The 13,718-nt window shown below is 44.0% G+C and overlaps 1 protein-coding gene across 1 annotated transcript in view; it reads left to right on the top strand.

Moving 5' to 3' along the window:
- Positions 1 to 13,293, top strand: part of GUCY1A2 (guanylate cyclase 1 soluble subunit alpha 2) — a 293,950-nt gene extending 280,657 nt beyond the window's left edge. The window contains exons 7-8 of the mRNA XM_040340243.1: positions 54 to 208; positions 12,209 to 13,293. Of these exons, the coding sequence (XP_040196177.1) occupies positions 54 to 208; positions 12,209 to 12,416 (363 nt within the window). The 3' untranslated portion in view covers positions 12,417 to 13,293. The remainder of the gene's footprint in view (positions 1 to 53; positions 209 to 12,208) is intronic.
- Positions 13,294 to 13,718: the final 425 nt, after the last annotated feature.

Below are 13,718 nucleotides of genomic sequence, written 5' to 3'. Positions count from 1 at the left end.
ACAAAAATGCAAATCTTTGACTTAAGAATTTTTATCTTTTCCTTTTTTGGCAGATGAGAATAGGAATTCATTCTGGCTCAGTCTTCGCTGGTGTTGTTGGAGTAAGAATGCCACGCTATTGTCTTTTCGGAAACAACGTCACATTGGCCAGCAAGTTTGAATCAGGGAGTCACCCTCGACGTATTAATGTCAGTCCAACAACATACCAGTAAGTATCAATGTACAGTGTGTCAGAATCCTACTCCCATGGGATCTGAAATATACATATACGGTAGATTAAACAATAAACAATATATCATTTCTTGACTAACTCAAATCTTCTAAAAATACACTTTGTGTGCTACCCCCCATCCTGTATAGTAGGATTTGATTGCTTATTATGTCTAGGGAAAGTATAAAGTAGAGGAATACTTAATTCTTCATCTATCCACTCCAGCCCCAAAATGTTGGCAAGCCTTTGACAACCTCACATACATTGTATTTGCATTAATGATCTTAGCAAGGGAACAGCCGATTGACTAGAGAATAGGAGCAGCTTCAATGGATCAGTTGTCCATCCTGGAACCAAAAGGAAAGTAGCCTGCAGCAGTGAAAAATAAGGTAAGTATTGCTCTAGTTTTCATCTCCTCCTGACTAAGGTCGGGTTCACATATTTGCGGTTCCAGAATGGGGTCTGGTGGGCTTTGGTGGGCTCCTGTGCTAAACAGGTCTGAATTTTTGCATGAATTCGCACCTGAACCAGACCCAAACATGCACAGGACCCTTTTGGGATGCAAACCGTGCCCCCCCCCCCCTGGACATGTGTGAAGTGGGTCCATAGAGAGCCGGTCATACTCACATGTCATGCAAATTGGGTGTGGCGAAATCCGCACCCAATTCGCACATGTGTGAACCTGGCATTAATGAGCATTTAACCCATACTATATAGGCAAGGGTTGCACACTAAAGCCCAGATTCTCGTAGATCGGGCGTATCTCTGCGGCGGCGTAACGTATGTCATTTACGTTACGCCGCCGCAAGTTTTTCATGCAAGTGCTTTATTCACAAAGCAATTGCGTGTAAAGTTGCGCCGGCGTAGCGTAAATCATGCGGCGTAAGGCCGCGTAATTCAAATTCGGCGGGTAGGGGGCATGTTTCATTTAAATGAAGCGCGTCCCCGCGCCGAACGAGCTGCGCATGCGCCGTCCGTAAAAAATCCCAGGGTGCATTGCTCCAAATGACGTAGCAAGGACGTCATTGTTTTCGACGTGAACGTAAATGGCGTCCAGCCCCATTCACGGACGACTTACGCAAACGACGTAACTTTTCAAATTTCGACGCGGGAACGACGGTCATACTTAACATTGGTTGCGCCTCATATAGCAGGGGCAACTTTACGCCGGGACAAGCCTAATGTAAACGTCATAACTTTACTGTGTCGGCCGCGCCTACATTCGGGAATTCACGTATCTAGCTAATTTGCGTACTCGACGGGGAAAACGACGGAGGCGACACCTAGCGGCCAAAAAAAAATTTGCATTTAAGATCTGACGGCGTAAGAGCCTTACGCCTGTCGGATCTAATGGTTATCTATGCGTAACTGATTCTAAGAATCAGTCGCATAGATACGACGGCCCAGATTAGGACTTACGACGGCGTACATGGCGTTGCGACGTCGTAAGCCCTTTTTAGAATCTGGGCCACAGTTTATTTTTTTTTAAAGGCTGACTAAAGTTCAACTTAAAAAAATGTATTAGGGGGGTGAGGAGTTTCTTTTGTAGAAATAGTTTCAAAACCTTTTTTTTTTTCTTCAAAGATAAATTGCTCCTAGCATTTTTTTTTCTTTGTGCACACTGCCTATGACACATGCCCATTCAAGTGCTCAGCTCATTCCTGGCAAACGTAAGAGAACAAAAATTGTGTTGGGAATGATGCAACTCATAAATCAGAAGAAGTTGTGGAGAAGATTGTGGCAGGGCACTGATCAGTGACAGGTTTAAACTCCACCACCCTACCCCTATGTTTTTCCCACTTACCTGTAGATCTGCAGTGCTCTTTAAAGCACATACTCTCCTGCACAGCCAACCAAATGTTGTCCCGCTGTGATTCACTATACGACTGCCACACAGCGGGTCTCGCGCCACCATCTTGGTCCTCTTAAACTGCTGCCTCTTCTGAGTGCAGGCAGTCAGCTCCAATGACATACCAGACCTGCCACCTGGATGCTCTGTGCTCTACAGCCTCATGGGAGATGTGATGTAAGTATCCCAGGAGGCTCCAGGACCAACTGCACATTATTCCGGCCTAGACGAAAATGGTGATAGGAAGCGAGGCTAAACATTTATAAAAAAACATGTCCCTGCAATTCTGCTTGGGGAGGAGAAAGGGGGTGTAAATGCAGAGCTAACTCCCTTTTGGAAGTTGAGTTACGCTTTAAAGGCTAAGTTAACCTTTTTTTTCCTTTCTTTAAATTTCAGCTCCCCTATGTTCCAAGAAAGCATTAATGTACTTATTTTGTAAAAATAAAAGAGCTTTCCATTAATTCTACACAGACTGACCTCACTCTCTTCATAGTTGTTTAAACACAGTGTTCGATTACATCTGCCTTACTTCCTGGAGAGACTTTAGGTCATGACACAGGAAGGAGTTGACCAGCTGAGGGTAGATGATGCAGGGTGTGCGCTAATGAGATCAGCTGCTCAACTCCTTCCTGTGTCATGACCTAAAGTCTGTCCGGGAAGTACGGCAGAAGTAATCAAACAGTGTGTTTAAACAGCTCTGAAGACAGTGAGGTAAGCCAGTGTAGAATTACTAGACCAGCACAGAGTACAATCCTGCTGCTGATAGTTTAAAGTAGGGCTGGGAAAATTAAAGATTAACTGCACCCATAGGATTGTGGTACCTTAGCATCTGTGGAGCAGGAGGATGCATCAGGCTCCATCAGGGGAAGGGGGCAAAAATAACCATCGTTTTCCTGTCCTAAGCAGTTTTGTGCAGACAATTCTTTGTGTATCGGCAACATCTGTTCCATGTGGAAGACTGTTCAGTTCTTCAGGGTATATTGTCTATAAAATGCGATCATGTCTGCTTCCAGAAAATGTAAACACTCGGGTATGTCTGTACTTGCCTACTATAAAGTGACTGACAGTCAATATACTAGATACGTTTTATAATTAAAGTTAAACTAACTTTCTAAGGTTTTCTTAAAGTTTAATAAGAAAAAATTACTTACGTCAGTGCTACAGTTTGAATTTAACACGTATTTGTGTTAACTGTGAAGTTAAGTCATGGATTGTGGAAACTAACTAGTGTCGGGTGAATGTATATAGCAGTGGTCGTCAACCCCCGGTCCGCGGCCCACTACCGGGCCGCAGTCCTTCTGCAGCCGGGCCGCGGGTGCGAGCAGGCGGCATGAGACTTTTCTTCCTCCTGCCGTCGCACTGTAATCCTCACAGAGCCGACAGCGGGAGGCGGAACAATTCTGGGTGGAGGGCGGAGCTGCCCGAGGTTATCAAACAGGCGATTGGCTTATAGGACTGTCCTTCATCTTAGCAGCCAATCACCTGTTTGTGACTGTGATCTCTCTCAAGTGTCTCCTCTCCAACCACTTCCTTCTCTGGCACACAAGGCGGCATGGAGAGGGTGTGACAGCAGCAGGGACATGGTCGTCTGGTGTCTGTTCTGTGTACCTGCTGGATCGCATCAACGGCTGCTGACCGAGTGCCCGACTCATCCTCCTCCCACCCATGGCCCGACTCACTGAGAGACCGTACACCAGAGGGTGTGAAAGGTAAAGAAATAAGACACACATATGGACACTGATAAAGGTGACAAGTGAAGTTACTGAGGGGAAGGTTACACAGGGGAACATGGGTGGCAAGTGACATGGCTGCAGGTGGCAGGCTGTGGGTGACAGGCTGTGGTGGCAAGTGACATGGTGACATGGTGGCAAGTGACATGGTGGCAAGTGACATGGCTGCAGGTGGCAAGTGACATGGCTGCAGGTGGCAAGTGACATGGTGGCAAGTGACATGGTGGAAAGTGACATGGCTGCAGGTGGCAGGCTGTGGGTGGCAAGTGACATGACTGTAGGTGACAGGCTGTAAGTGGCAAGTGACATGGCTGCAGGTGACAGACTGTGGTGGCAGGCTGTAGGTGGCAAGTGACATGGCTGCAGGTGACAGGCTGTGGTGGCAGGCTGTAGGTGGCAAGTGACATGGCTGCAGGTGACAGGCTGTGGTGGCAAGTGACATGGTGGCAGGCTGCAGGTGACAAGTGACATGGCTGCAGGTGACAGGCTGTGGTGGCAGGCTGTAGGTGGCAAGTGACATGGCTGCAGGTGGCAGGCTGTAGGTGGCAAGTGACATGGCTGCAGGTGACAGGCTGTGGTGGCAAGCTGCAGGTGACATGGCTGCAGGTGACAGGCTGTGGTGGCAAGCTACAGGTGACAAGTGACATGACTGTAGGTGGCAGACCTGGAGTGTGGGGGGGGACTGAGGACTGTAATGTGGGGGGGCCTGAAGAAGTTAAATTGGGGTGACCAAGAACTGTCATGTGAGGGGGGCTGAAGATATTAAAGTGGAGGTTGGAAATGTAATGTGGGGGGTAGGCTGCAACTGATTCTGCATTATGGTGGGTTTAACTATTTTCATTTATCACTACAATGTAATAGAAATAATGCGATGACAAATTACCGCGAAAAATCGCTTACCCCCCGCATGCCATCCCCAACCTCCCCCCAACCGGGCCTTGGCAAAATTTTCTTCCACGCAGCCGGTCCCCGGTGCCAAAAAGGTTGGGAACCACTGGCATATAGTGTATACCACATTTACCACTGACTAATGCAGAGCTGCAATGCAAGGAGATCAGCTAAAAGTAGTTGAATCTGAATGTGCGTTATAATTAATCGGAAAAAAAAACCGATTAATCAAACACGAACATTTTAATCAGTAACAGTCCTAGTTTAAAGTAGATATTTTCAGTGTGTTCATATAGATACATGTAATAGTTTTTGCTTTTAATATAAAAATAATTTAGCTTAATCCCAAGTGTACTATATTTGACCTCCAGTTTAGCACTGAAGCAAGTTATTACTAACAGGATTATAGAAGAGATAGAGTGTCCATATATCCGTAGTGGAATGAAGAAGGGTCCATCTCTCGGTTTAGCTTAAGGGTAGAGGCATATACATGGAGAGATAACAGGCATTCCTCCAGAGGTTAGCTCAGGTTTGGAGATATGGGATAATTGAATTACCCACTCTAGAGGATCTAACCGCTCTTGTGACTCGAGCAGGGGTTTAAATCCAAGTAAAGCTAAATATAGCTGATCACTGTAAAAACTGGGAATGAGTAAAAGTGGCTCAAGTAAAATGAAGGATTTAACTCCTGATCTTAAGTAAGAGGAAAATGGTGGTAAGTTTCACATTGCCTTGCAGGTTTAAAAAATAAATAAATAATTAAAACACATTGCAACAATGGGTAGTAGAGAGAGAGAGAGAGAGACTTGTAAAGCGCAACACATGCGAACTGAATCGCCTCTGGGCGCTGTATCCATTTCATGGGTAAGGAACCCCTTGACCTCAGAAGAGATGAGTTGTAATCTTTCTCCTGAAGGCCAAGTGGTCCGACTCCAGTCGGATGGTGGTTGGTAGCGCATTCCACAGGCGAGGTCCCTGGACTGCAAATCTTCGATCTCCTTTGGACTTGTATCTGGCCTTGGGTATCTGGAGTAGGTTTTGATTGGTGGATCGCAGAATGCGATTGGGGTTATGGGCTTTTATTTTTTTGCATAGATATTGGGGGGCGTTGCCTTGAATACACTTATGTATTAGACAAAGTGCCTTGAAAGTGATTCTGTCTTTTACTGGCAACCAATGAAGGGATCTCAGTGAAGGTGAGATTGATTCCCATGTTTTTTTCCCAGTCACTAGTCGAGCGGCCGTATTTTGAACGACTTGCAGACGAGTGATTTGGTATTTGGGGAGTCCTAGATAGAGGGCAAAAAACAAAAAACATCATACCCACTGAAAGATTTTGATTCAATTTGATAAAAGGGCTAACACATAGAAGAGGCATCCTATATACTGTGTCTACTGGTATAAACTGGTTTTCTGAAGGCGATTCTGCACACCATAGAAATGATCATAGCAGCTGTTCCACTGCTTGATCGTTCTTACGGGCGGTGAAAGGTGATGCCCCACCCCCTCCCACCGCCCTCCAGTGCTTTTACCGACTCACCTGTACGATCGGTGAGTCGGTGACAGGATCTGCCAGCCTAGGTTCTTGACCATAGAGATTTCCAGCGGACCAGATGGTCGCCAGAGTCTCTATGATCGTCGGAGGCCAGGTGCGATGTTATGACGTCACGCCCGGCTTTCTCAATGTCGCAGTCCCGATAAAAATCGCTGATCACTATAACTTTTGTGCAAACCATTCAATATACGCTTATTGCGATTTTACCAAAAATATATAGAAGAATATATACTGGCCTAAACGGATGAAGAAATTTGTTTTTGTTTTTTTGGGATATTTATTAGAGCAAAAAGTAAAAAAAATATATATATTTTCAAAATTGTCGCACTTTTTTTTGTTTATAGTGCAAAAAAAAAAACTTGCAGAGGTGATCAAATACCACCAAAAGAAAGCTATATTTGTGGGGGGAAAAAAGGACTTAAATTTTGTTTGGGTACAATGTCGCAATTGTTAGTTAAAGCAACGCAGTGCCGTGTTTTGCAAAAAATGACCTTTTCATTAAGGGGGCAAATCCTTCCGGTTAATGGCATCCCAGTCTTAGTCGGTAGGGTTCAATATTGTGTTGGCCCACCATTTGCAGCTATACTGTAACAGCTTCAACTCTGAGAAGGCTGTCCACAAGGTTTAGGAGTGTGTCTATGGGAATGTTTGACCATTCTTCCAGAAGCAAATTTGTGAGGTCAGGCATTGATGTTGGACGAGAAGGCCTGGCTCACCCCTAATTCATCCCAAAGGTGTTTCTATCGGATGAGGTTAAATAAACGTCCTGTATGCATGAGGCCTAACACGTATACATGTGTTTATATGCCTAAGTGAGTAAAGCACATGCTCTTAGATGCCGATTTTTAGATTCTGTGTTATGGATCTCATCTATGTGAATTGCTCAATTGAAAACAATGCTGCTGCATTTAGATCCGAAATTAAAAAACACTGGGCCAGATTCACAGAAGAGATACAACGGCGTATCTCCTGATACGCCGTCGTATCTCTGAGTGTATCTATGCGACTGATTCATAGAATCAGTTATGCATAGATAGCCCTAAGATTCAACAGGCGTACGGCTTCGTACGCCTTCGGATCTTAGGCTGCAATACTTCGGCCGCCGCTGGGTGGAGTTCGCGTTGTTTTCCTGCGTAGGGTATGCAAATGAGCTTCTACGGCGATCCACGACAGTTTTCGCATTCGTTACGTCGTCGCTAGTAATTTTTTCCCGTCGCAAAGTTAAGCCTGCTTTAACATGGCTTAACTTTAGATGAGCCATGTTAAAGTATGGCCGTCGTTCCCGGGTCAAATTTCAAATTTTTTTTTTTGGCGTAAGACGTCCGGGAATACGAAAGTACGTTACGCACGTCGCCGTTCAAAAAAATTACGTCACTTCGCGCAAAGCACGGCAGGAATTTCAAATTGGAGCATGCGCAGTACGTCCGGCGTGGGAGCGCGCCTAATTTAAATGGTACACACCCCATTTGAATTAGGCGGGCTTGCGCCGGACGTCTTTACGATACACTGCCGTAAGTTTACACGCAAGTGCTTGGTGAATCAGGCACTTGCGCTGAAAACTTGCGACGGTGTAACGTAAACACGATACGTTACGCCGCCGGAGTTTTCTGTGAATCTGGCCCACTATTTTTAAAGCCATGTGAATGAAGCCTAGTTCACACCCCCATTGCAATAAAAGTAGGCAAGCATGATTAGTGTGTTATATTTAGCATTACAACTGTGCTAAGATTTAAAAAAAAATCTGTCTTTTTCTGTAAATTGGGTTCTTAATTGTTCAAGGATTACACTTAGAAGGTTAAAAGCTTTAATGAGTGTGATTAAAATCATCTATGATGTTTAATGTCTGATGATGAGAAGATTTAATAGATAAACAATGAATGATCAAATTAAGAAGCAAGCAAAGCATTAATCCTAATTTAAAGTAATATATTATAGCAATAAAAATGCTCAGCTCAGCTGGATTTCAGTTCAAGATTTTCATGCCATACGCACTTCAGGACAAATATCACCTACATCCTACTGATGTGAACATGTTCTCCAGTTCTCGACATTTCCAATGAACTTGTCTCTACATCATCTTTTGGTTCTACAGGACTTGATTGATGAGATTAAGTGCTCAGCAAAAACCAATCAATTTCTATCAACAGTAAACGGTAGACTAGAATGCTTGATGCATTTCTTACACACTCCACTGTTCTCAAACAGCACAAAAATATCACAGTACATATTGCCGTTGATTTAATAAAGGCAAATAGGCTGTTCACTTTGCAAGGGAGGTTGCATTTTGCAAAGGGAACCCCCCCTAGAAAATGTGGTGGATTTTCACTTTTTACAAAGAATACCTAAAATGCAAGCAAAATAAAAAAAAAACAATGTTTAGCTTGCATATGATTGGATGATGGAGGTAAGCAGGGCCATTCGAAGACATTTGGGGGCCCCAAGCAAAAAAAAAAAAAAAAGACATTTCGAGTTGAGAAGCGGGGGGGGGGGGGGGTTTGTCTTACCTCTATCCTCCGCCCCGCCTCACACGCACACGCCGGCATATGTTGGTGTCCGCACAGGGGCCCCAGCGGGGAGGGCCCTTGCCGCATCGCTGCGTCCTCCTGCAGTCCGGTCGGCCGTGTACCATAACCGTGCGGTACAGGAGTTTCAGTTTGCTGTTCCCGGGGCCGGACTGAGAGGAACACTTCCTGTTAGTCCGGCCGGGAACAGGAACCTGATTCTCCTGTACCGCGCGGTTATGGTACACGGCCGACCGGACTGCAGGAGGACGCAGCGGTGCGGCAAGGGCCCTCGTTGCTGGGGCCCCTGGCCAGCTCGGGGGCCCCAGGCAAATGCCTGCTTTGCCTGTCGGGTTCCGACGGGCCTAGAGGTAAGAAGAACTTTACCTTGTTTTGTTTACTAAGCTCTGGGGAAAATTCCCTTGTGATGTGAAACTCTCCTTGCAACAGCTTAATTTCTTTTAATAAATATACCCAGTATGATTATAAACTGCTGAATTCTGGATTTTGTTTGACATTTGTTACTGGAAGAATGTAGTGGGGAAATCTAATTGTCTTTTTCACCCAAGTTTAACTTTTTTTTTCTTCTTTTTTTTATTTGGAAGCATTGCTTCCGGTTTCAAAACTTTACCTCGGAGGAACTGCCATTTTGGATAAACCACAAATAATCTAGGTTTACATTTTTTTAAAAAGAAACCACCAAAGCCTAGTTTAAAATGAGACCATCTTAGCTCCATCCCAGACAGGTCCGCGTTCCACCACTTTAGAATTTTCCCTATCTATGATTGCATCATGCTAGCATGCTAGCAATATTCCAAGTGGTGTTATCATGGTCAATTCCAGCTTTGCTTGATGCCATGCTTATACCTTATCAGACAACACTATTTTCACAGGGTACATAACAAGGATCATCTTCATTATTTTCCCATCTAAAGGTAGGACCATTTAACACCAAACCAAGCAGTGATTGTAAAGTCTTGTTTAACCACTTGCCGACCGTCGCATGTATATGTACGTCCACAGAATAGCACGTACAGGCAGATGGGCGTACATGTACGTCCCCGCCTTTCCGCGGGTCGGGGGTCCGATCGGGACCCCCCCGCTACATTCGGCGGACGGATTCCCGCGGGGAGCGATCCGGGACGACGGCGCGGCTATTCGTTTATAGCTGCTCCATCGCGATCGCTCCCCGGAGCTGAAGAACGGGGAGAGCCATATGTAAACACGGTTTCCCCGTGCTTCACTGTGGCGGCTGCATCGATCGAGTGATCCCTTTTATAGGGAGACTCGATCGATGACGTCAGTCCTACAGCCACACCCCCCTACAGTTGTAAACACACACTAGGTGAACCCTAACTCCTACAGCGCCCCCTGTGGTTAACTCCCAAACTGCAACTGTCATTTTCACAATAAACAATGCAATTTTTTGGTCCCAAAAATGTGTCAAAATTGTCCGAAGTGTCCGCCATAATGTCTCAGTCACGAAAAAAATCGCTGATCGCCGCCATTAGTAGTAAAAAAAAAATAATTGATAAAAATGCAATAAAACTATCCCCTATTTTGTAAACGCTATAAATTTTGCGCAAACCAATCGATAAACGCTTATTGCGATTTTTTTTACCAAAAATAGGTAGAAGAATACGCATCGGCCTAAACTGAGGAAAAAAATGTATATATGTTTTTGGGGGATATTTATTATAGCAAAAAGTAAAAAATATTGAATTTTTTTCAAAATTGTCGCTCTATTTTTGTTTATAGCGCAAAAGAAAGCTCTATTTGTGGGGAAAAAAGGATGCCAATTTTGTTTGGGAGCCACGTCGCACGACCGCGCAATTGTCTGTTAAAGCAACGCAGTGCCGAATCGCAAAACCTGGCCTGGGCATTTAGCAACAAAATGGTCCGGGGCTTAAGTGGTTAAAAAAAAAAACATGTTATAGTCATCTGCCCTGTGAAATGGATTTGCACAGAGCAGCCCAGATCCTCCTCTTCTTGAGTCCCTCTTTGCTGCTCCTAGCCCCTCCTTCCTGTCGAGTGCCCCCACAGCAAGCAGCTTGCTATGGGGGCACTCGAGCTGAGCTGCAGCTCCGTGTGTCCATTTAGACACGGAGCTGCGATTTGGCCCCACCCCCTCTCTTTCCTGATTGGCTAACTGACGTTGATTGACAGCAGCGAGAGCCAATGGTGCCGCTGAATAGAAATGGTCTCAGGTAAGTATTAGGAGGGCTGAGGGGTCTGCTGCACACAGAAGCCTTTTTATCTTAATGCAGAGAATGCATTAAGATAAAAAACCTTCTGCCTTTACAACCACTTTATTCGTGATCATGCAGTATAGTAGTGAACTCGGTGTTACCAGCTGCTTTAATGTTAACACCCTCTAGTGTGTGCTACTAGTAGTGAGAGTAGGTAAATTATACTGGTTGCCCTTCCATACGCTCCTTGCTGTGAAGGCCAGTTATAGGTGGGGCAGTGGCCATTTGTTTGTTACTGAAATTATACTCTGACTCATTTCACATGGTGAGTCTGTAATTGGGTTAGGGTTACAAGAGTTCAGGGCTGGATGACTCATCTTGGTAGCTCTCTGGTGCCCTCCACCCCCCTTTTCTAGAATGTTTAAGAATAATCTAGAACATAGTGGAGGGGGGCTAGGAGGGGCTGCCTTGAATGTTTATGGACCCTCAGCCAATCCCCAGGAATGGGCCTGGCAGGGGACTGGAAAACCCATAAATAGACATGGGCCACGCCAGCTGGAGTGTTGGTTGGAAGATGGAGAAGCAGCGCTCAGGAGAGGCTGTTGGTGGCCCTTGAGGGGCCCCCACCAGGGGGGTTTTACCTCGGGCTGGAGCTCAGGAGGTTGGCCTGGAAGGATCACACTACTGGAGGCAGTTGAAGGGCAAGGAAAGACAGTGAGTAGATCAGCATGGTGCAGGGACAGATGAGGGGAAAGCCTGCCAGTTGCAGCAATACTCTCTTGAAGACAGCGGTGTACCAAGTTTTCATCCAACCCTGCCATGGGGAGTATCCAAGTGTGTGTTTTTTTTTATCATCGGGCAGGACTGGTGCAGAGAGTCAGTCAGAAGGACTGGAAAGAGTAACAGCCAAGTGAGGCTGGTGCCAGCCATATCCACAAGGTTGGTGGCATATCATTTTCTAAAACATCTTTATGTGCTACAATAAAAATGTATCTGCCTGGAAGCACATGAACTTAACAAATTTGAGGGGTGTCCTCATACTTTTGGCCATATAGTAGTTGTAATGGTCAGGTGTCAAAAAAGTTTTGGCCATATAGTGCCAATAGCTCCATAACAATAGATGACAGAAAGGACCTGTATGAGGGTGAGTACCTTTGTAATTCCACATAAAAAGGTGAGAATCTGATATTTACTTGAAACATGTTCTGACCTTTCATTATAAATATTTTTTTTCTCAAAGTGCATTTTATGACTTTACAGCATGTGGATTTTGTGTTCCATGCAGGCTTTTAAAAGGGGAAGAATCTTTTCACTTCGTTCCCCGATCACGTGAGGAGCTTCCAGACAACTTTCCAAAGGAGATTTTGGGCATCTGCTACTTCTTGGAGTTGAACAATGGTCAAAAACAGCCAAAGCAGCCCTTGACATCTGTCAGAATGAGGAAGGTTTCCTACAACATTGGCACTATGTATCTTAGGGAAACAAGTGTATGAAACCTCCTATAAATTCTAGACTCTTCTCAAAAAGAAAAGCACAAACCCCTAAGCGGGTCACGACAAGAGTGTAGAGAATCTTTCTGTGCCATAAATTTGCAAAGGACCACAACAGAGAGATCTCTACAACAAGCCAGGCAATAATTCTTTATTTTGGTGGTGAGTGACAGGTGTCCAGAGAACAGTTTTTATTACAGAGTGGATCAAGCCCAGAGGTTCCTGTTCTTGATGTGTCCATTTGAACAATAAACCATCTCAACCCAAAAGAAACACAATCTAACAGAAGTCAACAAAATTTTCAAATTATAAGGAATAAAGGCTGGACTTGCTTATTTTGGTTATATTTGTTAGTGTTTGTACTCATGAGTTACCCATCTGTTTGTAGATCCATATACGATAAGGATGGTTGGCCAAGTCCAAACTGAATATTGGATAGCCCAACTCCACCGTGCCGTGCCAATGTTAGTTAAGTGACCTGTATTGACATAAAGAACATTCTAATTCCAAACAAAACCACAAGCTCATTGCTAGAATAACTGTACTACACAAAGAAATGTAACCAATTTATAATATCATAGTTACGTGAAATTTAAACTCTGTTGTCAAGCCACCTTTGGACCTTATGATCATGTTCATTGTGAAGATGAGTTTTTGCTTTATTTATTTTTTAATTTGCGTATTTATTTATTTTTCTTACTTACCTGTATAACCAGACTTTTTATCAGCATGTGTATCAAAAGTATATATTTTACTTCTGTCAAGCTCTGTTAAACTTAGTATGTGACATCACTTGAGTGTAAGCCGTAAGAAACTAACTGACCGCCATAGCATCTGAATGTAATTTCTAAATAATATTATATTATAAACAGGAAAAACATTTTATGACCATTTATATTGAAATATTTAACCATTCATCAGTTTCATTGATGTATATAACTGTAGAAGACATTTTTAAAATATCAGACTTGTGACTTTCATAATTTCACTCAAATTGTTAGTATTCCAGGTGATTTATGACATTAATTCCTATTGTATTTAGAAAAACTATTCTACCTGGGGGGGGGGGGGGGGGAAACACAGCCATGCCAAGATCAAAGAACGGGCTTTTCTTCAATCACTAACACAAATGTACTGTATACTAACACCCGATAACAGCATATAGCAAAAATAAACTCATTTTAACAACAGCCATTGTGCTTTGAATATTTGGTGAAAATCTATTTAGTTAAATAATTAGTTGTATTAGCTTTAGATGTAAAGTACTGTTGGTATGTGAAGATTATTATTTTTTGACACTAAACT

This window comes from Rana temporaria, chromosome 2, assembly GCF_905171775.1.
Source record: "Rana temporaria chromosome 2, aRanTem1.1, whole genome shotgun sequence".
Classification (NCBI taxonomy): domain Eukaryota; kingdom Metazoa; phylum Chordata; class Amphibia; order Anura; family Ranidae; genus Rana; species Rana temporaria.
Note: the sequence above shows the minus strand (reverse complement) of the source record. Positions and strands in the feature narration are given on the sequence as shown.